Below are 27,500 nucleotides of genomic sequence, written 5' to 3'. Positions count from 1 at the left end.
ATGAAGAATAGATTATGAGGTATCTCTAACATGAATATGCATTCATCTTCAATATATAGAAGTACTGACATGGACAGATGCCCAGGATATGTTCATCTACATACACCAATTCAGGTTTTTCAGCTATTGAGTAAGTCTAAATTTAAATCTAAATCTAAATCAACAAATACTTGAATCTGAATCTATGTATCTATAATTGTGTTGTATAGAGAAAGATCTGGATTGAGTCATACTTATTCACCAGGATAAATCCTATAGAAGAGAAAAAAAAAGGTGGACAGCCATATTACATCTCCTGGCTTAACCTGTTCACATTTCTATTTTACAAGTTTTAAAATTAAAATTAACTCTTTACCTTTTTAAGTAATATTCTTGAGAAAAATAGCAAATATTGATGAGAATGGCTATTTTGTATTTAATCATGACTAACAAGAAAAATAGTTCTTGAACTATGAAAAAACTTTGAAAATCCTCATGTTATTCTTCACTGTACATATTTTAAAAGTGGGAGAGCACTGCACATAAAAATGAAACTGCAAATCTTAGATTTTTAAATGGAAGAATTAAAACAAATTCAGAAAGCTAAAACACCAAACTGGGTCTGCTTATTAAAGCACTGAACCGTCTATAATAGCGAGGAGAGAGGTACACTTAGAAAACACAAGTTTTGACTATGCAATTTAAAAGTCAGTGTGGTGGATTGGCAATTAGTGGGCAACTTGTAATACCCAGCTGAACTGAATCAAAGTTGGTGCTGGGTGTAGGAGGCCCATCTGAGCACTACTATCAACCAAAGAGAAAGAACTAGAGAAGAAGGGGTACTGCTAGGAAGTGTCAATTCATCAGGGGCTGCTGGTTCTCTTCAGGACCTTGTCACTCTGGCTTTCCTGATACGAACTTGGTTGTTCTCATCAGTGAAGGAGATTGGGATCTTCTCATCACTGCAAATGACTGTGGTTCATACAAGAGAAAAATGGCGCGCTGTTCAGTCTCCTGGAGGACCCTGTCATGCTGGGTTTCCTGGTATGAACTTGGCTGTACTCACTGTCGGAGGATCTCAGGACCTCATTGTAGCTGAGCATAGTTGTGGTACCTTTTTGAGGAGCTCTGGATTTTACTTTTAGCATTCATTTCTGGCTCCAGTGCAGATCCCTCGGTCTGCTAGTACAGATCCTTTATCCCAGTGGCACAAACTTTCTAGCTTCCACCACTGACCTTTGGGTCTACCCAGCACAAATCCATGAAACAGACTCACATGAGGAACTGCCATGGGCTCAAGGTCTTTAGCTGGACTCCTGAAGGACACTGCTGTGGGACTCAGGCACTCAGCAGGATTCTTTGGGTCTTCAGTGTAAGGACAAATTTCCTGACTCTTTTGAACTTGACTCTTTGGGTGACTGTTATAAAATAATCCAATAAATTAAGTGTCCTGTATTTCCTGGCAAGCCCTGACCACAGCAGTCTAATGACAATAATTAAAGAAAATCATCTAAAACACAGTGCAGAACTGAGGTCCACCCACAACCACAATGAGTGAGCTCAAAAGTCAAGCTTTTGGCCTCTTTGAGCCATAAGAGGATGTCCATCCAGACCGAGAATTCAACTGCAAGTCTCCAAAGAAATCTGTACCAGGACCACTCACCAAGCCATCCCAAGATTTCTGATGCACAGAAAATGTTGGGTGATATCTGTTTATTGTTCTAAACTGTTAACATCTCCATAACACCATATATCTTAAACACAACAGAGTAATGATCTCACTCAAATATGAATCAACCGAGGTACACTCTAGGATGTCAAGAAAATTATACGAACTTTGAAAAATAAGAGTTATAAAAAAGCTAATGAACTACATAATCTAGAGAAGTAGGAACTGTCCAGCACAAATACAATGAGTTTGCAAATGTCTTCAGTCTGAGGATCCTTGAATCCACAGATACAGAAATCACAGATAGGATGGAAGACAAACTCTACACTTACACTTCGAATTTGAATAAAGACCTCAAGTCACCAGAAGGAAGGCACATAATACATCTAAATCGATTGAGTCCTAAAATAACCACAGATGGTAACATTAGATTGAACTAATAGAAACAACAAAGAAAGAAAACTTTTCTTTTTTTTTTTAGAAAAAAAAACTTTTAAAGAAAACTATCTTTCAAAGACAACAGTTATTGAGCTCTAAAAGGCTCAAGTCAACAACTGCTGACATTGCCAGTCCTATGGATAACACACTACAATTATGTACTACTGGACTATATTGGATTATTTTACTGAATTCATGCATCTACAATATTTAAATGGCAATGAATACCCATCTCTGACAAAGAAAAAAAACAAAAAGGGGGATATAAATGAAGGACCATATTGTATCAGTATATACAAAATAAGGTAGATATACAGCTACTTTCCCTTAATTCAATAAGAAGAAAGATTTGTACTAATAGTGTTTGGACAGGATATCATGTCTGCATCTTGTACTATGAATAACTGCTATGAAGACAACAATATACAATGTATTAATTATTGAAACTGTCCTACTAATCTGCTTTGAAACTGCCTCACTGCTATTTGTTTCTCAATAAAAAAAGTCAACAGTTAGCTCGAAGTGTATCAACCTAAGAAAACATACAAAAGTAGAATACAATCACAAGTGAAAATTACATTCTAAATGTTAATTCAATATAAATATATGTACATATCATTACTATATATTATGTATTATACGGTATATGCTATATCCTATGATATATACTGTATTGACTTAAATGTTTATGTGTTTGCATGTGTATACATGTGTATGTTAAAAAATAATAAACAAAAAATCTTCATGAACAGAGTTCATCAAAATAAACACTAATACATATTCTATGGGCACAAAGCACATTCTAGACAAAAGACAAAGTAAAAAGCAATAAGTATACTTTATGTCTACATAACAATACTGTCACGTTCATTAGGGCCACCAAGGAAAGTATTTTCCCAAGAGTGTAGGCATCCAGGAACTCAGAGACCTCTGCAACCATAGCCCTGAGGGCTAGGCTACTGCTTGAGCTTGTCAAAGGTCTTGGCGTCATCGATTTGGTACTGAATTTTCAGGCACACAAAATATAAGAGCTGTTGGGGGCCGGAGAGATGGCTCAGTAGAATAATCACTTCCTTGGCAAGTGCAAGGACCTGAGTTCAATCCCTGGTCCAAAAAAAAAAAAAAAAAAGAAAGAAAGAAAGAGAGAGAGAAAGCTGTGAGTTGATAGAGGTTTCCACACAGATTTCAAAGAAAGGCCTAGGAGGCTGAACCATGTCCTGGAGAAGGTGCTCTGTGACGCTGAAAAAGTTAAGCTTGATTTCACTAGCCATCAGAGAGACTAAAATCAAAACCATGATGATATAATCTTACCTACATCAGAATAGTGATTATCAAAAAAGCAAAAAATTACTAGTGCACGAACAAGAGAACTTTCATATATTGCTGTAGTTCTTAGAGAGTGGCTTGAGATCCCCAAGAGTTACTCTTAATGGATGCTTAAGGCACTTGGTTACTTTTATCTCACTAATGAGACAAAATACTTGACACCAAAAGTTAAAGTAGGAAAAGTTTATTTGGCTCAGTTTATTGAAGTTTCAATCCATAATCAGCTGGCTCCATGGCTGGGTGGTACAGCAAATAGTCATCTAGTAGAGAAATGTGTTGTGGCAGGCAGAAGATAACAAGGCAACACAGAGGACCACAGCACTTTCTGTCCCTCATCTCCTTTCCAGGCTACTTGGGATGGGAGAGGGCACTCTCATCCTTGATCCTAGTGCCCTTGCTCCTAGCGTCACATCCACCTTGGAAAAAGCCCCATCTAGGACCATATGAGGCTTGGGAGGTACACCTACACATAAGCGATAATATTCCACCTCTACTTCACACCAATTCATGCACATTTCTTAATACCAAAGGCATTTAATCCATCTTTAATGGTTACCAAAGTCCTAACAGTTTCAGCATTACTGAAAAGTCCACATCCAAAATCTCTGACATTTGAGGTGAACTCTTAGCTGCAATTCCCTGTACAAAGGATAACAAAGTTAAACACTTCCAATAGTCAGTGACACAAGATAAACAGTTTCATTCCAAAAATTACAAACAGGGGTACATAAAGGAATGGGACTAAAGCAAGTCCACAATCCAGCTGCATAAATTTTAAACCCCACAGTTCCACTTCAAACATCTCCTACAATCTGTGGCAAGTTGTGAGCTCCAAAGGACTCTAGTGGCTCTGCCCCCAGGCTACTTCTGGTGGTTTTACCTCCTATAGCTTCTCTCTTGGGCCTTCTCTGCTCCCTCTTGCAGTTTTCCTCAGATAATGCATGTTCTCGACTTCTCCAAACTGCTGCGGTCTCCACCACATCTTCAGCTTCACCCTCACAGCTCTATGCACAGCCCTCTCAGGGACACACTGTCTTGCTTCTCAGCCTCCTTCTGAAATTTGGGTAAAAGAATTCCTGACTGCACAACTTTTCTATTCTGCATACACCTAAAACCAGTGCCACATGCATGCCAGGGTCTGCTGCCAGCTGGAGCAGTTGCTAGGCTTATTCTTCTTTTGTTGTAGGGTCCAGTGCCTATGAACAAATCCCAAGGAACAACTTTCCTGGGCCACTGGCTTTCCTGGTGCTCTGAGGTTCTCTCTCAAGACAAAGTCTTTCACTTTTGCAATTTTGAGGCTGCAAGGAGTGGACTCTTGCTGGTTCTTATGACGCCTTCGGGTCATCTTTTCTATTTTCCTATTTCTTCTCAGCAGTGCAGATCTCCTCTGCCCTATCTCTGCAGTCCAGAGTTTTACTGGAACTTCCTTTCTGGCCAAAATCACAATGCTTTAAATCATTCTGCTGGGCTCTGGAGTCTTGATTCTCAACTTAAATCTGACTAAAAGTCTCCAAGTATAGCTATGCCACTGCCTCAACATTACACTGCTTTGAAATTTCTTCTGCAAGATTAATTAGTACACCACACTTAAGATTAGTCTTAATCAAAGTCTCTGGACATGAGCACATACAAATAAACTTTCTGCCAAGCCATAGCACACATCATCTGCAATCCAACAACCAACGCAGTTCTTTCTTGCCAGCAGAAACCTCCCAAGCCTGGTCTTTAACAGCATCATTTCTGTCAGAGTTCTGGTCTCGTGAGCCCTGCCCAGCATCTCCCATCAAATCCAGCCTAAGGTGTCCTAATTCTGCAACTTCAGACAGCATTCTCTAACCTTTCCGAATTCTTCCCACAAGTCAGCTCCTAAGCCACATGGTCAGGTACAGTCACATCAACAATCCAACTTCCATTATTAAATTCTGTTATTATTTTTCTCTTGTGGTTGAGACAAAATAACTGCCACCCAGAGTTAAAGCTCAGAGTTGGTGGAGATTTCCGTCCATAACTGGTGGGCTCCACAGCAGGACAGCATAGAGGAGTCATCTCAGAGGAGAAACAGTTCGTGAAAAGCAGAAGGGAATAAATCGACAAGGCCGACACTCTTGCCCTTAATCCTAGGGCCCCTGATCCCTGTGCTGCACTGCAAATTAGTTCTGCATAGCCCATTCTACATCCAGTCACTTCTGAAAAAGCCTGACCTATGGACTGCTGTATGAGGTTTTGGGGAAGGGAGGCCCTGAGGGCAGGTATCTAGATACAAACCATAACACAGGATAAAACTACTTTCACAAAATTATCAGATATTAATTGCCTTTCTTGGACCTTGTACAGGAATACAGTAGGATTTCCAGAGGCTACCTGAAGTGAGACACTATAGCAAATTGAATGAGGAGAAGCACTGGAGAATCCAGTTGGCTCATGTTAAGTCAGACACTTAAAGCCATGTGAACAGGGGCCAGGGAGAGAGAGCTTGGCGACCTAACCACCTGCCTGGCAAGAGCGAGGACTTGGATTTGATCCCCAACACCACATGCTGTGCCGGCCCCATGCCAAGCCAGCCACCGAAACCAGGTGTGGTGGAGCACGCCTGTAATCCCAGCATTGGGGAGGCTGAGAGAGAAGAATCACCACAAGTCTGAGCTGTGTAGTAAGACCCTGTACCAAATAAATAAATAAACAAACAAACAATGTATCCCACTTCACTTTATCACTTCATTTAGAAAATACAGGTATTTATAACTGTAATAACTGTGATGCCTTGTTATTTTAAACATAAAGGGATTCATCTGCAATTATCATGCAAGCGATTCATTTACCAATTCCCCATGACTATTCTAACATGATCAATATTAAACTGTACCACCAGGCAGTATGGCATAATGAGAAGTAAACCCTGGAGTTTTTCCGTTATATGTTTAAAAAAAACCCACTCTGTGGATGTAAGCATGTTAGATGATTTCTATATTTCTTAGTTTCTTAATTGTGGAGTAACTAAGAGGATTAAAAATAATATTCAAAAGCATTTTAAAGAAGGTTATGGAACTGTTTCAGGTAGTTTTATGTAAATCGTAAAATAACTTACAATAATACAAAGAATTTAAAAAACTGCAAATTTGTGGGGAACAAGAATGGACTCAGAGAAAGATAGTTAAGCTATAAGTAAAGGAGGGGTAATACATTAATATTCATTCAAAAGCTTTATGCATGATTAATTAAACAGTTATTTGATGTGATACTTTTGAATCAAAGGAGGGGACCAAGATAGGAAGAAAGTTAAGGGTCCCTACCTTTTAATTTTCCATATTCTCTATTATCAAATGAAGTATGAGAATGAGGCAACATAAACTTACAGCAGGCTTTCCTGTAGTACACTGTAGTACACTGTTACATCTTCTACACCTCTAAGAAAACACATGCTATCTCCTCCACTTCCCTATCCAAAGGAAAACAATAGCCAGAAAATATTCAAAAGTTCTTTCTAAAGTGTTAAGTACAATAATAATAAGGATGAAGCTTTGCTTGAGCATTCTTGTGTTTATTGAACAAATGCTTTACAAAATTCTTAAAATTTCTTATGTTCTACAAACTCAAACACCAGCCAAGTGGATCATAGCCCACAGCAAAATTAGTATTTGAATATACTTACCATAAATACCTATTTTACAGAATTCCTCCCAAAAAAATTCAGCTAGCTGTCTAATAAAACATTTCTGCCACATGGAAGAAAATCCTATAAAGAACAGTAAAACTAAAATGTTAAACCACAGCAGAGGCTTCCACTGAATGTGCTTGGTGCTCCACCTCCTTTAGCTACTCATCTATTGCTCCATCCTCCAGTTTTTCTTCTGCACATACAGACATGCTGAGTTGCATTTAAGACTTTTAATTTCAGTGCAAAAGTCCTTTGGGATTATACATGCAGTACAGAAACATGAACAATAAAACAGGAATCAGGAAACTTGGACTCTAGCCACTCTCTGCCATGAGTTAGATGAAACTATCTGGGTCTGCCTCTTCACTGTAAATGAGGGAACCTCCACTGGTCAATCTATGAAATCCCCATGTGGGGCCGGGGAGATGGCTCAGTGGAATAAGTGCTTCCCTGGCAAGTGCAAGGGCCTGAGTTCAATCCCCGGTTCCGCCCAGCCCCCCCGCAAAAAAAATTAAAAATTAAAAAAAAAATAAAATCCCCATGTGTTCCTTTCAAAAGGTAAGTTAGCACCACCTAGTGGACTCTTAAAATTCACTGACTATACAATAGTAAAAACCAGCAAAAACAGATTTCTACAAGCACGGTTGTCTATAGCTGTGTTTCACTTTTTTTTTTTTTCAGCCCATGATTCACACATATCACTTGGAAAAAAATTCTAATCAGGCGTCTGTTGTCTATGAGCCACGACAGTAACCAAGCTGAGATGAAAACAGCACTTCAGTATCTTCTGTGTGTACAACAGGGGCACTTTTCTAGAAAGCAATATAAACTGGGAGATGAAACAGCACGAAATATAATCAGCATTCTCAAATCATGTGCTAAAAATTACCTATTACTATATTCAGTTAATTTTTTTCTCTACTTAAAATTCATATAGCAATTTCTCCATACGACATGGAAGTGTTTCAAAACTATTCTTTCTCAATGTTTCTGCTACAAAGTCAATATAATCCAATATGAAAATGAGAGAAATGAAGAAAACTAGATTATCAGTTATTTATTTCTCATTTGATTTGGATATTCTTTTAGCAAAACTTAATAATTTTAACTCATGTAAGGTGAGTTCATTTCAAACTCAGCTACTCAGGAAGCTGAGGCAGGTAGATCTCACATCCAAGAGCAGCTGGGAAAACATAGTGAGACTGTGTGTCAAAAACCACGATCCATTTTTTGAGATATCTCAATAGAATAAGCACTTTGCCTGGCAAGCGCAAGGGTCTGAGTTCAATCCCCAGTTCCACAAAAAATAAATAAATACATAAATACATTTAAAAAATCCGTATTTCACATATAAAATAACAGTTCTACTAATTTTCCCTTAACTTATGGGCAATTTCAGGTACACGAAGAGTTCAATGCGATAATATTATCACAACAAATCTTAAGCTGCAATTCACCCAAAGTAAGCCAAATCACACAGGTCCAAATTTAAATTAATAAAAACTGTAAGAAAGTTTCTTGTCTGATTAACATAAATCCATCCTTAAACCATCATTCTAAAGTGAGTTTGAGATTTTATATACTAATGTGTGCAAAATATACACAAATAACTGTACACTGCATCAGATATTCTTTAATAAAAAACTTGCTTCTAAAACAGAAACAGTGCTAGCCAGATAACTTAAGAGATTAAAGCTCCTACTTAGGCAGATGCAGGGGCCAAGGGTTCGATCCCCAGCCTGCCATGCTTGCCCTGCCCCCGGGGTGCGCTAATGTGGTGACTGAGACTGGGTGTGGTGGCACGCGCCTGTAATCCCAGCACTTGGGAAGCAGAAAACAGGAGAATCACTTCGAGCCTGATCTATGTAGTGAGATCCTGTACACCCTGTATACCCTACCCTAAACTCACTAAAAGAATTAAAAAAAAAAAAAAAACAGACACAACAAGGGCTGGTGAGATAGCTCAGTGAACTAAGCATCTGCTTAGGCAAGTGCAGGGACTGGGGCTCAATCCCCAGCACCATATGCTGCGCCAGCCCAGTCCCCAGGCGTGCAGAGCCAGCCATCAAGTCCAAGCACGGCAGTGCATACCTTGATCCCAGCACTGGGGAGGCTGATAACAGGAGGATCACTATGAGCCCGAGCTGCATAGTGAGACCCTGCACCAAATACATTAAATAAATCAGACACATAACAGTGTCCTGTATAACAATTTGCCTAAAAATACTATATACTATTGTATCTTAACTTAATTGACTGGAAAATAATCTATACTTCAACATGTAGGTCTCTTACAGTTTCTGTGTTGAGATAATTTTTTAATTAATATTTAAATTAAAACTAAAAAGAATTAAAAATGTCTGCAGAACTATAGCATGTGTTTATTAAAGCTAGTAATAACAAAAAGCTATTAACTTTAAAACTTTTAATTTATAGAATTAAAACAAGCTATGTTATTAAAAGGTTCTAAAGATATACATATATATACATATATATATATATATATAATTTGAAGTTTACTACAGATATTTCAGTGTCTCTACCATCTACAATTATACTTTATTTCATATTCTGACTTCAGTAGTTGTCCTCAACCTACTAAGTCATTATTCTCATTCACTATTAAATGCAATACAAGAATGAAATAAAAATATCAGTTAATATTTTCTAATGAAAAGATTACAGCTAACACTGAATATTAAATGCAGTGAGAATAGTTGAGCAAAGACGAGGAACACGCTAAATTTAAAATAACATGAAATATTCTCGTGCTGCTTCCAACTTTATTTCAACTCCTTAAGAATTATTTTACCTTGGGAAAGAAGCACATTAACTTATAAACACAAATCCATCTTGCTGCCCCTTCATGAAAGTTCTGAGCATCAATATATCACTGAAAGAAAAAAAATCTCTGTGCCTTTCGCTTAGTCCCACCAGAACCTACAAGCAGTTTCCAAGGATGGAAACCAGACTCCTACTGCTCTTCAGAAAATCTCTCCCATACGTACTCGTCTCACACTCCATAAATAGTGTCTTCATTATAACCAACAGACAGCAAAGAAGCCTTTTACTTGGTCTGCTCCATAATGACAGAGAAGCCTCGAGCACCTCGATTACTATTAGGGCAGTTTTCACATAAATCTTGTAGATATTCTATCTCAGGAAACCTAGTACTTATATAAATTCCCATATAGTACTGTTGGCAATGAAGATGGGAAATCATGCAGTTTTTTTAATATATAGCGTTTTTAAAATTTCTTCCCTCCAAGTTGGCTTTAATGTGTTCCAGCATAAGAACACACAGTAAGGGACTAGGAAGACAGCTCAGTGGCAAAAGCGCCTGCTTGCCAAGTGCAAGGTTCTGAGTTTGACCCCCAGTACCAAACAAACTCAGAACATAGTGTCCGTTTGCCATCATCTCAGCAACAAAATTAATTGTCATGTTTATTTTACAGTAGAATTTTAAATCAGTATTTACATTTAGGATAAGTTGTAGGGGAATGTTCTACAGCACAGGAAAATACATGAATGAACAAAAGAATATTTAAAAATCTATGTTTCCTTTTTTATTCTAAGGAGAATAAATTTTTTTAAAAAATAAGGACAGTACAGAATTTCAAAATAAGATAGGAAATCAATAATAATTTTTATATTGAATATTCTTATCTTCAAAGTAGTTGCTCAGATTACCAGATATAGGTATTCAAAATTGATCAAAAAATGTAAACACTAACTGTACCTTTCAATTAAACAATAGAAAGTAGTAATACAATTATCTTAGCTATCTGGTGTATATATACATACACATTTTCCCCTTTTTTCTTTCTCTTTTCTTTTTTTCCTTCCCGTTTTTTTCTTTTTGGGCGTTTTTTTTCCTTTTCCCGTTTTTTTTTTTGGTTTTTGTTTTTTTTTTCCTTTTTTGGCGGCTTATTTCTTCCCGGTTAATTTTTGGAATTCCCCCAATTCCCCTTCACTTGGGGAATGTTCAAAAAATGATGTAGTATTTTCATACAATGGAGTTTTAGTCAGCTATAAAGAAAGATAAACTTGAAGATTTCACTGGTAAATGCATGCAACTAAAGACCATACTCATAAGTGAAATAAATCAGATCTGTATGTATAAATATTGTATTCTATCCCTCATGTAAAAATTACATTTTTTAAGTTGTGCCTTTGCTAATGTTTGCAAAACAAAAGTTTGCTTTGGGAAAATACATATATGGTTTGGCTTGCAAATGCCCTGTCAAAGCACATGTGCCACAGAATTCAGAGTGGGGCTTCGTAGAAGATGGCTTGGCTTATTGGGCGCTAAAACCATCAATGAATTTATCCTGTGTGGGGTTCATAATCCAGTGGAGCTACAAGGGGTGGAAACATTATGAGATGAGGCCTTGTAGGGGAAGGAAGTACCCCTGGGAGGAATGCATGCTCCCTGACACCTGCTCTGTATTTCTCTCTGCTTCCCGGCTGCCATGCTGAGAGCAGCTTCCCCCACACCCTTCCTCTGTGCTGTTTCCACTTGATGACTGGTCCAAGTCAAAAGCTCACGCAACCAGGTACTGAAACCTTGGCAAATGTGCTCCTTCCTCTTATGGGCTGATTTTTATTGAACTTAGTAAGTTTTATTGTCTGTAAAACATTAGGGGGCCGGCCAAATAGCTCAGTGGATTAAAACATCTGCAAGCAGGCCTGCTGTGTTGGCCCCGCCCCTGGGGACACGCTGAGACAGCCATTGAGACTGGGTGTGGTGGTGCGCACCTGTAATCCCAGCACTCAGGAGACTGTAAACAGGAGGATCACTACGAATCCGATCTACGCAGTGATAACCCTGTACACCCCGTACACCCTGTCCGAAAAAGGAATATATAAATATATATTATGTGATATATATAAATATATAATATATATCAGTAGTATTAGCACTGATATTATGAAGCTATTTCATGGATAAAACACAAGTGGTTTTGTGTTTTGTTTTGTTTTGTTTGTTGAAAGAGACAGGGTTTTGCTTTGTAGTGCAGGCTGACCTTGAACTGACTATGTATCCCAGGTTGGTCTTGAACCTATGCTAAGCCTCCTGCCTCAACCTCCCAAGTGCTGGGACTACAGCATGCACTACCATGCCCAGCTGATTATGTTATTCTTAACATACACTATGGATAATAAGAAAATGAATACAAATGTAAATTTTAAGAAGTTAATTTGAATTATATATTAGTATATGGTATCTGCAATTCAAATTTATATAAACTGTATCAAAACAATAGTAACCAAACTGACTAAAATATTTTTGAAGCATAAAAATGTGAGTTCATAATAACACACACAAACAAGGGAGAACAGATTAAAAAACAAAGATTTAAAAAAAAACAAAACAAAACAGAGAAACAAAGTAAAGACCCATACATATTTGGGAAAAAGAGCCATTAAGACTTTATTTCAAAATTTATCAGTGCAAAAATAAGCCCTCATCCTTACGTTTCCTCTACAAAATATTTCAAGGTAATCAAATAGTTCTAATTAATCACAGAATCCCTGACAAGACCTGGTGGACACAATAAAATCAGAAAATTCATTTTCCATGTCTTCTAGTGAATTAACTGATGCTGGGTCCATGTATGAAAGTATTAGATGAAAGGTCGATGAAAAACTTCATAAAGAAAGGTTCCTATGCTCACCAGCTACACCCAATATCCTATCAGAGCATCAATAAAAGTAAACACTCTATGTCCACTAGTGGTGACTAATACAAAGTAGAAACAACTACTTAGGAAGAATTCTCCCTAAAGTGGCCAAATTCAAATTTAACGAGGACTTTAGAGCTGCCTTCCATTTATGAGGGATAAGGGTTTAATGGAACAATTTCAGTGACAGGACAGGACGGTAAGTCCATAGCATGGCAAAAAAAAAAACCACTAGGAGCATTGCTACAATTACGAGAATTCCAAGGCCTAGATTTTGAGCCAGCCAGGAAGTAATACAATGAATCTTTCATTTGAGAATCATTAAAGTGGAAACAATTAGAAGGAAGTTGAAGTAAAAAAGATCAGAGACAGGCGGGGGTGACACTGGGAGTGGAACTTTTCACAAAACCTGAAGACAAAGGATAAGAGAGATAAGGCAAAGAGAAGAGGAAAGGCACAGAAAAATGGGAGAAACACTGACCCAAGGCAAGTGACAAGTGATGAAGTAAAATCCTTGCCAGAAGTGGCAAGAATATTTCTAGGAAACAGAAGGATTAAAATTCAATTCACAAGTCATTTTCATTGCTGAATTCTTTGGGTTAGAAGGTCTCAAGGAAGATGAAGACATGGTGAGGCAGGCACCAAGACGCTTGGGATATTCTACTTAATGAATTTTGTCATGTGCTGTTATTATCTGTATCTTAAGGGGGAAAGATTGGTCCAAGTGACATAGGAACCCAAGAGAGTAGAGCCGAAACATTTTACTAGGAAATATTTACTAGGAAAAATTGCGGAGAAGTGTGGGAAGCACAGCATCTTTGAAATCATGGCATCTAATTGAGTCTCACCAGGGGATTGTTCCTCTAGATACAGGAGGAAAGAATGTGCTGGTAACAACTCTTCACTTGCCAGATATGGGATGTAACCCTTTTAAATACATTAAAAATTATTTTTTTTAATCTGGATGAAATAGGATTGAATAAATTTAATATGGTCTTTGCACATTAGTGATGCTGGTCTATTCTTTAAAAGGATCAAATGATACAAAATATAATCATGATAAATAAATAGTTAAATATTAAAATTCATTTTTCTTACCAAGTCGAGTGATTTTATTATGTGAAAGTTCAAGATTTTGGATATTAGTGCAGCCATCCAAACCATGAAAAGAAGTCAGTTGATTTTTATTAAGAAGAACTACAGAGAGATTTTCCAATTGTTCACAATTGATAGTCTCAATATGGTTTTCCTAAAGAACAGATGCAATAAATTTTATTTCAATGGCTTATTAATGACATATTTAACATTTGCAAAATGAGGAAGTAAGATATGATCTCCAAATGAAAATATGAATATCTAACCTCTAAAATAATCATGCAAACTATACACTATCTGGATTAAAATATTAAGTAAGCAAATAAAGAATTTCTAAATGTATTTAATAACGTATTTTGAAAATGAAAAATACAGAGGGCATTATGGAATATAACAGCCATTGTTGAGCTCCTATAATTTTGTTTACTAAAATTCTGTATCATTTCTAATTTTTTAAAACTATTTTGTATTCTCTTTAAAAAATAATAAATAATACAGAGGACAATGCAGCAATATACACAGAACAACTTAAGTGAACAAGAGTGATTATCATTTCATTCTTGCTTCTCCAGTTTTGAATGGCAACAACTATTGTAGTAAATCACCAAGAGATGGCAGAGGCGTGGGATACAACTTTTCACGTTATTTTGCAGATCACATGAGTTGAGAAAACTATGTATCTAAGGATTTCACACAGAGCTTCATCTTTATCTAGACCTAATTTAGATGAAAGGAACCTATGCTTCTAGCATGCATCTAATGCCAAAAGTTGATTTTCTCAAACATATGTAAAATAAATTTTATAGTCTTTATCGATATATTCATGACAACAATTGCACACATTTTGCTATTTTGCATTCCAAAAATTAATGGTAATTCTGTGTATCCGATATACAGTCAACTTGGAAAAAGACAATTGGAACATAGCCAATGTTGGCTAACTTTTTCATAAATAAATGATGAGACTCCTAGAGCCTTTGGGACATGAGTGTGTTTTGCAAGTAGGAAAGATGTGAATCCATTATAAGTCAGAAAGGAGACTGTGACATGCAGTTCCTTTGGCAGTGGAAATAAACTTCACAGTCCTAATATTTCTTTTCCCCATGAACTCACACCTTGCCAAAAAACCTCAGCTCACATAATGCAAGGAGATGCTTGAGCAGCACTTGCATACTGGAGTTTGTCCTTTGGAATACTCAATTTTGAGATCTGCACATTTTGGAAAAATAGCCCAAAATACTAGGAGAGAATTCAGTCTCCATATATACCTGTCATGCACCAGACAAACAATAGAGATGTTGGACCAACAGAGATTTTGGAGCTTCTCAACCTAGCTTCCATTTGACTGAGGTTACATAAGAGACTCAATCACCCTAATATGGAGCAGAAGAAACACCCAGCCAGGCCTGGCCTCAGTTCATGATCCACATGAACTATAAGCAAAGGAGATGGTGGTTGTTTAAACATACCAAGGAATTTAGTTATTCATCTACTCTTTTCTTCTCCCAAACATAGGCTCTTGATTTCTTTAGATCCTGAATTATAGGATATTTAATAATGGTTATCTCAAGGCTATTCTCAAGTGCAAACACAAATACATCCGTATTTTATTGTAAGTTCAAAGTAAATGGAAGACATACCTGTGCATCAATGTATCTAAGGTTTTTGCAGTTACTCAAACCATGCAAAGACGTTAATCCACAGCGTCTAAGCGAGAGAAACTGAAGATTCACACACTCAGCTAACGTGGAGAGACTACAGCCAGGCAGATCTTGAAATGTAATGGTTGTCACCTTGAGAACACAAGGACAGTGGAGAAACATCAATAAAATGTAAGATGCACTGGCCGTGTGAAACATCTTCAAAAATCATCTATGAAAATATTATAGTTGAGATCTTGTTTATTAGCAACTCGGTTTGAATAAGGCTCTCTGGTCTCTTTTTGTTCTGCATGGAAAGACAACTCAATCATTTACTGCCAATACAAGTTCAAAGTAAAACACTTTTTGTCCACTTTGTTTTCTGTGCTCTTGGCATCCCTTCCAGGATTACACCACATCATTGCTTACGATCTGGCCTGAGTATCTTGGATATCCTGGATAGTAAAATGACTCGGAGGACCATGTGGTCATGGAGACACAAAGAGGGAATTTAGCATCCACTTCACTTTAAGGGGAAAAAATAATATATTTTATAACTTCAAGTAAGAGTTTCCACTTTAATAATTATCTTAGGAATGTCTCATAATTTTAAACAATTTGGGGGTAAATTATTTCTAATGTTTTTTTTTTTTAGAAAGAAAATGGCAATCTATTGTGTGGCAATTACTTCTAGACACTGCCTCGTTAGTCTGTGTGTAAACAAATCCAAGTTCTGTAATTGGAAAACCAGATCTGCAAAAGGAGATGAAAGCATCATTTAGAATTGAACACATAAAGATGAATTTCAGCTATACAGTAACAAATGCTATTCCACATTATAATGATATATATTTGCATGATTTAATAACACACTGCTTTTAATCAATTATACAAGCACACTTAAATTCTAGTTATTTATTATGTGGCAATTTATGCAGTTTCACTTCATTACACCACATGAATAATAATTGCTACAACACTCTTGTTAGCAGCATTATTTTTGAGTATCAGTTTCTTAGTAAATCTTCCTTTACATTGAAAAGGTTTTTCTAAAATTCTTGTGGTAAAGCAATATAATCTTTACACCACCTTAGATTTTTCCAAATACATATTAAAATAAATTTTATACTATTTATTGATACATTCATGACATTAACTGCAGCACACATTTTGTTGTTTTATACTCCAAAAATTAAGGTTAACACAGAAGTGGTAATTATTTGTATCTGATATATGGCCAACTTGGAAAATTACATTTAGAACACAACAAATGTTGGCTAACTTTCTCACAAATAAATGAACTGCCTTAAGCTATATTTTCATAAAAGATCATGAATGAATTTTCTATTTAATCATATAAATTTCTCCACACCACCTTTGATAGTTGATTGTGTAGCAAATGCCTCAAGTTGTTGTATATTTAAGTAAATCTGTACTTAGTACTCTGGAGTTTAATCTGAAGAGTGTCAATCATATATATGATACTGTATTTCCAAAAGTTAATTACAAGGAAAAACTGTTTCTCACTTTTCCAGAATACAGTGTTTGCTGAGTAACCCACGAGAATGGGCAGTCGGGGTGAGGAAAACAATTTGAAGCAAAGAGAATAGAGAATCAAAGTAAGGAGTCAGTGGCAATGATGAGTGAAAACATTTTTAAAAAGCTTTTCTTGCTTGTTTGTCTGTTTTGATAAAAAGAATCATTTTAGGTACTGTCTGCAGGCAAAAGATGGTATTGTACAACATTTCAGCATTCATATGACTGATTCATATTTCATCTTTATAATATACAATTGTTGTTTCAAGGAGCAATTATAAATTGGAAATCATTACTTGGAGTCATAAGAGAGAATGACAGGGTACTGTGGGACACTCTACTCAAAATACTGAACAGTGCCCTCTTAATCAAGAGACCTATTTGATCAAAATCAGCATTTCAACAAATCCTCAGGAGAACTGTATTCACTTTAGCTTGCTGAGCCTTGCTTTAAGAAGTGAAAGAAAGAGTGAGGCATGGTGGCACAAGCCTGGAATGCCAACAGTGGAAAGGCTGAGGCAGGAGAGTCACTGCTAGTAGGTCAGTGTGAGCTACACAGTGAGTTCAAACCGAGCTTAAACCAGAGTGAGACCCTGTATCAAAAACTAAACAAAAAAGAAGTAAAAGAAAGAAACTTTAAATAAGAGAACAAGAGTTCCAGGAAAGAACAGAGAGTGAGCAAGAGAAAAAGTAGCAATGGGAAGTGGCTCTTGTGTCTTGACTTGCCCAGATCTTCTCCTGGACAGAATGGAAACTTAGTTAAAGGGAAGGGTGCTATTCTTTCACTAACCTCAGTTGTATTTTTGCAACAAGTATTTGTTAATCATGAAACTTTCATTCATGCTTACCTCTAATAAATATTCACAGGGGAATTTATTATAAATGAAGCAAGTGCTGATGAATCATATGGAAAGCCTGAAACAACATCTAAGGGAAAGTACAAATCAAAAACAATGATCACAGGGACCAGCCAGATAGCTCAGCGATTGAAGTGCCTGCTTAGGCAGGCACAGGGATTGGGGTTTGATCCCCCGGTATGCTGTGCTGGCCCTGCCCCTGGTGTACACTGAGATGGTGACAGAGTCTGGGCATGGTGGCGGGAGCCTATAATTCCAGCTTTTGGGAGGCTAAAAACAGGAGGATCACTAGTCCAATCTGTGTAGTGAGACCCTATAGACCCGGTACTAAATACATTAAAAAAAAAAAAAAAAAAGATTACTGGTAGCATGACCCAAGGAAAAATATAAGAGGGCAATTGGAAATCTTGGTTTTTTTCTTTGTGTCACTAGGGATTGAAGCCAGGGCATTGTCATTGAACTACATCCCCAGGACTATTATGATAATCATCATCATCATCATCATTATTATATTTTGGGACAAAGTTTCCCTAGAGTGCCAGGCAGGATCCAAACTTGGGAGCCTCCTGTCTCAGCCTCCCAAAGTGCTGGGATTATAGGCCTGCGTCACATGGAGACCCTTTGGGTACTTTTACAGAACTGATACATACAGCAAATACATAGCTTAGGAACTAGAAAATGGTTAGAGGAATGTTCTTGTTTTTATTTCTTGGATTGTTCTTTCCTGTCCCAAAAGTCTCTCGAAATTTCACATTTCACTACCTTCATGCAGAATACCCTGAAATTCTACTTTTAATTATGAAGCAATAATATGGTATATGTGTATCTATCTAAATTCCAAAAAGGCAAAGACTGGGATTTCTGTTTCTGTCCTTTCAGTCTGTCAGTAAGTACTGATCAATCACAGTGGGTAAATTAGCATTTGCTGAGTAAATGAATAAAGTAATGTCCATTATTATGACTGCATATCATGTACAGGTACAAATTCCCTATGATGAATAATCATATTATTAGTATGTATGATAATCATATATAGCATTATGCATATCTAAAATGTACCAATAAACAATTTTTAAAAATTAAAAAATAAAATTAAAGACTATATGAAAGTTATTTAATTCATGTGACTTTCAAGACTTAGATAAATATAGGTATTTTAATAATAAAATACTTCTAATATTGCACAATTTAATTTGCTTTTCTGTTTCTCCACACATTTGTTAGCTTCCGTCTCAATCCTGGTTGAAAGTGTGGTCTCCATAACAGGGGAAAACTGGTAGCACTTGACTAGAACTATTTCAAGACACATGCGAGCCACCTTAGTGCAGAAGAGGAGCAGGTAACTGGGATTCTTTACAGGACTGCTGGTCTTTCTTTTACTACAGAAGCTACTCTTCCACAGCAGTGGTCACAAACAAATCCGCTTCATTTTCCAAGAAGCCGCTACGTGGTGTGGTAGCCTAAATCAAAACAACCCAATTCTAACCCTAGGTTCCCAGGGGCTGCCAGTCTCACAGGTTCAATAACTAATGCTCACAAGGCCCCTAAGCATAGGCCTCAAGATTATATCCCAGAGCTCTTTCTAGTCCTTAGGGAGACAATGCACTAAATAATTTGTGTTGAGATTTTAAAAATACATCCCCTCTCAATGGAGCAGTATTTCATCAATAACTTTATCGGCTAAGGGATAGAATTCTTCTATAAAAAAGATGCCCTCTACTAAAATTCTAAATAAGTTCAGTGATATATATGGAAAAAAGTACTTCAAAATTAGAAATACCTGCTGTAAATTATTCCAAGAGCCACAACCAAGAATTTCTAATGCATTCAAAGGGGGCATACTGTTGACTGGGCACTTCACAAGTCTCTTTCTTTGAACAATTTTCTTTTGTTGGTTTTGCTTGCAAATTTCAAACCAAGGTTTACATGATTTTATCCAAGCTAGTCTCTTTTCCTCAATAGCGGATAAAAGTGTTGACTCGGATACAGAGCAGGCCATGGTACTTTTGTGTCTAGCCCTATTTTCCCAGCACTCTTCAGGAATTGCTTTAGGATCATAGTTAGGACAATTTACTTCTTTGGTCACCAAGGAATGGCCTGCTTCATAACCACCCACGTCTCCACAAGGCGCAGGTCTACCAAAAATGTCTTGTTTGTCTACTTTGCCTTCTATATTTACAATAGCAACAGAAGTGTTAAAAATTACAATGTCACTACTTAGAGCATTTCCTTGCACCTTTTCTTCAGTTTCTTTGGATTTTGAATCAATTCTTTTTTCTTGTAGTACAGTTTCAGAATTTTCTAAATTTATTGGTAGTACTTTTTGTTTCTTTGCTATAACTGAGGCACTGTCCTCTTGATTCACTGATCCATTCTGTTCTACTATCTCATTTTCTATGTTTTGTACCACTATCAGTTGATTATCTTTGATTTTTTTCTGTGCTTCACTTTTTACCTCAGTTGCTTCTTGATTGTGTTCTAATATTACTTGAATTTCTTTGCTAATATTCTCATGGATGGCATGGTCCACACTGTCTTCTGTTGGCATTTGAAGCTTTAATTCTTGTTCATTAACATTTTCTTTCAAGTCTGAATTTTTAAATGTCACTTTTTGGTCGAAGTTTGCATCTTCTATTTCTCGCTTAATAGATTTCTCAGAACTTTGTTTATTTTCTAGGCTGGCACTTTTTTCTTCCGTTTTTAATTCCACCGAAAGTATCTCGTCCAAGCTTTCTAATTTAGTGTTTTTGTTTATGTTTTCATCTCTTATTTCTTGTTCAACTGGGTTTTCAGAAGTTTGTTTCCCTAAGCTTTCACTTTTTTGTGCCATTTTTAATTCTGCTAAAATTGTGTGGTTTGATTTTAACTGTGCTTGTGTTGATTCCTTCAGTATAAGCTGTCTTTCTATATCTTGTCTCTTATTTGATTCCTCAAGTAAACAAAAGGAAACATCCTGTTTCTTTAAGTTTTCATCCATGAACAGTTTCACTGAATCATTCCTATTCTTTGATGTATCATTACTAGTTACATGTTTGGCGTTATAGTCTCCCTTCTTTAATGTACTACTCATCGTTAGCCATTGGGTTGTATTTTCTCTTAATTTTAATTTTTCTTTGTTTAGTAGTTCTTCTCTTTCTTGCCGTAGGATATTCTTCTTTTCTTCATATTCTCTTTCTCTCTTTTTCCTTTCCTCTTGCTTTTTCTTTTCTATCTCTTCTGCTATCCTTTGTTCCTCTTCTAAACTTTTTTGCTTTTCTTCCACCATTTGTTGTATTTTTGCTTCCCTTTCTTTCCATTCTTGTGCTTTCCTTTTCTTAACTTCTATTCGTTCTCTTATGATCGGGGTGTATTTCTGGTAGGTTACAAATGCTTTGTATTGAGCTTGAATTTTTACAGCTGCATTATGCTGACGTTCTAACAAATGCATTTCCTCTTTCTCCTGTAAGTTTTTCAATCTTGTTCTTTCTTCTTCCATTTGTAGCTGCAAATTTTTAATGAATTCCTAAAATAAAGTAAGATAAGTACCAGTCAGTATAAACTAAATATATAATGGTATCAGAATTTTATCTAATAGATTAAAACAAATACTAAAATTGAAGTGATAATGAAATTACTACAAATTTACTCAGAGGAACCAGTTATTTTATTTTATTTTCATTTTCATTTTATAGCGTCTCACTATGCAGCTCAGACTCATAGTGATCCTCCTGTTTTCAGCCTCCACAGAGCTGGGATTACAGGCATGCACCACCATGTCCAAGCTTAGCTACCAGCTCAGTGTACTTCAGGGGTGGGGATGGCACAGTATGTGAGACCAAGGATTAAACACTGGTCACTGAGCTTGCCAAAGCAGGTGCTTAGTCTGCTGAGCTATCTCACTGGCCCTTAGTTATTTATTTTAAAAGGTATTACCTCTTTTAAAAGATTTATTTATGTATTTGGTACAGGGTCTCACCATGTAGCTGTTACTTGTATTGATCCTCCTATCTCAGCCTCCCCAGTGCTGGGATTACAGGTGTGCACCACCACGCCTGGTCATGGTGCTGGAACAGCTCCCCTGGGGTTCCAGTGCCTGCACAGCATGCAGTAGCGGAATCAAACCCTGGTCCTTGCACTTGCCAGGCAGGTGCACAGACCGCTGAGCTATCTCCCTGGCCCTATTATTTTTTTAAAGATCATATTGTTAACTTGCAATCTACTTTAAAATATCATTAGGAGAATACTAAGTCACACAGATTTCAATTAAGGAATTCTTTGAAGATGGAAAGTATACTGTATCAGAATGACACAGGAAAAAAAGAGAGAAAAACACAAGGCAAAAATTATGTAAGAGAAATGGATTCTAACTGCCCAAAATAGGATGTCTGATAAAGAAGTTTGAGTTGGCAGTGGATTTTAGAATTGTGGAATTATCTTGCCATATCCTACCAAGAAGGCCTGGGAGTGCACACAAAGCAATAAAGAACCAGCCCACTCACAAATCTTCCCCTCCCAATTCTCAAGTTAGCTGAAACATGAAAAATGAGATGAGTTGACAGAAAGTGAGGAAAAAATACCATTGTCACTAGAATTCTATAAAAAAGGAAAGAGAGCAACAAAATTTCAGTCAATATTTAAGGGAAACTAACACAAAGGATATAGGATGATACATCAAGTACGTAGAAGGAAGAACCAATTTCTGAGAAAAAACTATTAAATTACACAAAACTCAAATGAAAATAACTGTTCAGAACAAATGTTTAGACAAGAAAAACTTATGAAAATAAGATGCAGGTGTTCAAATAAAAATGTTACTCACTCAAAAATCAAAGTATAATGGGTGAATGGCTAGTTATCTAAAGAAAAACTTCAATATTAAGTATTTCCAACAAATATATGATCTATATGAAAAAGACATTCAAAAGTAAAGAAAGATGAACAAAGAACTCTAAGATAGAACTGAGAAAACCTGCAGGGAGAATAATAGGAAAGTTTCTAAATCAAAATTAACAAAATAAGGCAAGAGTTTATGCTGTGCTCTCTCACATATACATAACACACATGAAACACATTAAGATAGATTCCAACAATATTTAAATATCAAAAGAAAGTAAGGAATATTTTCTGTTTTATTAACAGTTATATTATAAACTCTTACAGAATATCTGACCCATAATAGCATATCAATAAATATGTGCAGCTGAATGTATAAAAGTAAAAATCCTAAAGGTCCAAAGAATGTAAGAAGAAAGTACCAAATTTACAATCAGCAAAAATAAATGCACAATAGAGTCACATCTTCGAACTGTATGTATGTATGTATGTATGTATGTATGTATGTATGTGTATAGTAATAAAACTGGATTATATACCTGAATAAACTAATCATTCTGTTTTGAAAGCAAAATAAAAGCATTCTGAACTGTGCATAGATTGAGGAATCCTAACAATTCAAAAATTGTTCACATCTCTGTTAATATATATTCTGGGAAATGTGTTGAGTCCAAATGTCAGGGAAGACTCAGCACCCACCAACCACGGAGATAACAAGAAACCAGGGACATGTAATCTTCTGTCCCACTACCTTCGCTTTCTGTCATTTTGTTGTTGCCATCAGCTCTAGGTCTTACTTCTGATCCTTTTAGGTAATTTCTGATCCTTTATCTTCGGATGGTAAGATAATTTTTTTCCCTGTGTCTTGCATGTCAAGAGATTTATTGCTAAGTTCCCAGTAATGATTTTACTTTCATATATATTACCCGGAGATAACCAATCATCTTTGAATATTCAGGTTCACTCAGTAAAACAATTCAAACCTTTGCAGACACAGCCTCCTTACCCACTGCTTTTGCTCCATATGCTCCCTCCTATCAAGGTGGTTATCTACACATTCTGTGTTTTGCTCAGCATGTATGCATGTTTCTTATGTTCTTTTCTCTGTTTCCTATTTTTTCACTCTCTGTTCCTGCATGTAGACATAGCCTATTGGAAGAGTTCCATGTACTGGCAAGTTTAAGTAGAACTGAAGGGGAAAACTTATCCATTAATTTTTAATTTTGATATTAAATACTTAAACTATAGAACATATACATCATATCTCATAGGTTTTACTTCATTTTTCATATGACCTGCTTATCTATTGTTCATGAATCATAGTTATAGGTATTTTAGTGCTTCCACTAAATCTAGCATTTGAATTCTATTTGGATCATACAGGAATGAGTTATTAGTCTTTTTCTTGTTATTCTTATTAAAATGTCTCTTCTCATCCCTAATGAATTTTTAAGTTTAAATATATACAGAAGAAAAACCATCATTTTAGAAAAGTTTTGAAAATATAAAAAGAAAGATAATATTATTTAATTGGACAACAGGATACTAGTGGCTGTATCTACTTACATTTGTGATAACCTAAAGTAATTTTACCTAGAAACTGTGGAGTAGAACAACTAAAACTAATACATCATCAGTGACATCTTAAGTTAAGGGATTATTTAACACAACTGTGTCCAAGAAACACAGCAGCCTTGCATAATGCAAGGTACATACTAGCATCTTTCCTTAAGTTTTAGAAGAAATTATAGAGGCATAATTTTGTAATGAAAATTACAGTTCTGTAACTCACTGAACTAGCTAATTCTTATTTTCAGCGTATTCCATTTCAAGGAGAATGTCTGATGATTAACTTAATGCTGCAATAAATGAAGTTCTACATGTTAGGCAATATTATTTAAACATGCCCGCGGCAAGCACAGCAATTTTCCCTTGAACGGCGAGGAAGGATGCATCTATTGAGCACGAGCAGGTACCTCGTGCCGTCGGAGTTCCTCCTTCCACGTTTCCTCTTCTTTGCGGAGTTCATCGCTCATCTTGTCCTCTTCTTGCTGAACACAGGATGACAGACACTACATTAAATATCACAGAACTTTATGCTCATCCTACATAACTTTCACAAAATGTATTTGCACACAAAAATTAAATGTGACAACCCAGCCAGCAGCTTTCTGTTCTTGGCCCCACGATTAAAACTTTAAACTCAAATCTGGTATCAAACTAAAGTACTAAACAATGGGCACAGATTCCCATTCTGTGGAAACAAAGATGCTGGAAAAGGTATTTCATGTACTTGAATGTGTTGCTTTAAACAATAAAACATGATGGCGAGAAATATTGTTAAACATTACAAAACTTGCAAATAATAATGCTATAGGATAGGTTTTAAATTATAGTTGCTTTGGGATGGTGAGATAGCTCAGCGGACTAAGTGCCTGCTTTGGCAGGTGCGGAGACCAGGGTTCGATCTCTGCACCACATGCTGCACTGGCCCACCCTCAGGCATGCGGGGCCCACTATCAAGTCAAGGCATGGTGGTGGTGTACACTTGTAATCCCAGCAATGGAAAGACTGAAAATAGGAGGATCACTACAAATCCACACTGCATAGTGAGACCCTGTACCAAATACATAAAATGGAAAATAGATAGAAAGATAGATAGATAGATAGATTATAATTGATTTCCTGCTACATAATTTACTCTGCATAATGCCTTCAGTGCAGTCCATTTTTCTCACTGTCTTCATTAGCATTTACTTTCAGAAGAAACAAAAATCAGTTCATCAAGAATTCTTCTTTGATATGGGAATACCTTAACAAGTTTGCCATTACCTTTGCTTTAGCAGAATTAGTGTATCCTAAGAAAAAAACCATATTAAAAGTCACTATGGGAATAAATATTTCACAGGATTATGAAAAGGTCCATGTAGAATTCTGTACTTGAAAAAGTAACTTGATTTTCAGGAGTGAGATAGGAATTTTGCACGTTTACTAAATATGTTCAACTAAGAAAGGTATTACAGTTCATTCTGAGGAAACTTGCAAGATTATATTAAAATGAGAGAAAGAGAGGCATCTGTGAGGGCCCTCTGAGGAGAGGGTAGCACGTGTGAGAACACACGCAAAGACAGCAGCTGGACATTGGCCAAGCAATGGCCGTGACTCATCCCCATGGCTGACACTGACAAAGGTTCCACAATCTGAGGTACAGGATTTCAGGATAAATCCTGAGGGGATTTCACTGAACTTATCAGACCCAAAAGCTAAAACTCTTGTTGCATAGGTCCTGCTTTACCTTGGTCTTAACCATCCAGCAGAAAAGTATAAAAACGAAATATAAGAAGTAAAACCATGCCGTTATGTTGAGCTGTGGGGGACTCAGGTCAACAATTTCTGACATTGCCAGTGAAGTGGAAGAGTCAGGATATTATGGACTACTGGACTCCTTTAGAATATTTTGCTGAGTTTACACACCTATAATATTCAAATAACGGAACCTAACAAAAAAGGGGATACAGATGAATGTCCATTTTGTATCTGTGTATTCAAAGTGGTTAGGATAGATATATAGTTGCATTCTCTTACTGAATAGAATGATTTGTTCTAATGGTGTTTGTAAATAGGATCTCAAGTCCGCATCTTGTACAGCAATTAACCACTAAGAAGAATATATGCAGTGTGTTAGTTATTGAAACTGTACTACCGATTTGATTTGAAACTGTCTCATTGCTGTTTATCAATAAAATTTTGAAAAAAAAAGACAGCAGCTGGGAAGTGTCACAAATTGCCAGTGAGATAGCTAAAAAAGGACCAGGAAAAGCACAGTGTACATTAACTTCAGTGAGTTGTAGAACCTTTTCATGGGTGTTAAACAGGGAAATAACAGTAAAAAACACTCAATAGTTCTCTGGAGGCACTATACTGGATCACTTTAAGAAATATAATTTTCTAGCCTTAATTTTACTAGTGCACATTATATAGGAAAGTAGTTTTTATTTTGGCATACATGCATTTTATTTTCACTCTTCATTCCCTCTTCCCTTGCCCCTCCCCCTCTCCCTCTTCTCTAATCATCTCCCTTCTAGTTCATATTGTTTCACTTTTTCTCTCTATCTGCTTTAGCTTCCACATATGAAATAAAATGTTGACTTTTGAGTTTTCTGAATCTGGCTTATTTGACTTTATGACCTTCTCCAGTTCCACTCACTCTCCTAAAGGTTACTGATTTCACTCTTTAGTTCCGATAAGCGTGCACTTGCTGAGGGGCACCGTGGTGGATTGATGGCTAACTTGTAACACCAAGATGAACTGCACCAGCATGATGCTGGGTGTGGATGGCCCCCCTAAGGGTTGCTGCCACCAGCACAGCAGAACTGGAGGGCAAGACGGTGTACTGTTGATTCTCCTGGAGAAGCCTGTCATGCTGGCTTTTCCAATATGAACTCAGCTGTTCTCATCATTAGAGGGCCTTGGGTCTTCACTGTCACTGGGGTTGGCTGTGCTTCTCTTTAGGGGAGCTCTGGGCCTGACCTTGAGCATCACTTCCTGGCCCCAGCATAGATCCCTCAGCCTTGTGGCACAGATCCTTCATCCCATCTTGGAAAGACTTTCTAGCTTCCACACTGACCTTTGCAACTTCCAGTGCAGATCTTTAATACAGACTTGCATAAGACACTGCTATGTCCCTAGGCCTCCAGCTGGACTCACAGAGGAAACTGCCATGGGCTCTAGGTCTCCAGCTGGACTCATAGAGGACACTGCCATGGGCTCTAGGTCTCCAGCTGGACTCATAGAGGACACTGCCATGGG

General features: G+C 36.8%; 1 protein-coding gene across 1 annotated transcript in view; it reads right to left on the bottom strand.

Annotated features, from left to right (window-relative positions):
• Positions 1-27,500, bottom strand: part of Lrriq1 (leucine rich repeats and IQ motif containing 1) — a 238,734-nt gene that overhangs the window by 160,443 nt on the left and 50,791 nt on the right. The window contains exons 7-10 of the mRNA XM_023716257.1: positions 24,668-24,742; positions 19,660-21,381; positions 15,487-15,639; positions 13,850-14,000 (exon numbers count right to left, since the gene is read on the bottom strand). Coding sequence (XP_023572025.1) covers positions 13,850-14,000; positions 15,487-15,639; positions 19,660-21,381; positions 24,668-24,742 — 2,101 coding nt within the window. The remainder of the gene's footprint in view (positions 1-13,849; positions 14,001-15,486; positions 15,640-19,659; positions 21,382-24,667; positions 24,743-27,500) is intronic.

Source organism: Octodon degus, unplaced genomic scaffold (genome assembly GCF_000260255.1).
Source record: "Octodon degus isolate 3935 unplaced genomic scaffold, OctDeg1.0 scaffold00004, whole genome shotgun sequence".
Taxonomy (NCBI): Eukaryota; Metazoa; Chordata; class Mammalia; order Rodentia; family Octodontidae; genus Octodon; species Octodon degus.
The sequence above is the reverse complement of the archived record's forward strand: the minus strand, read 5'-3'. Positions and strand labels throughout refer to the sequence as shown.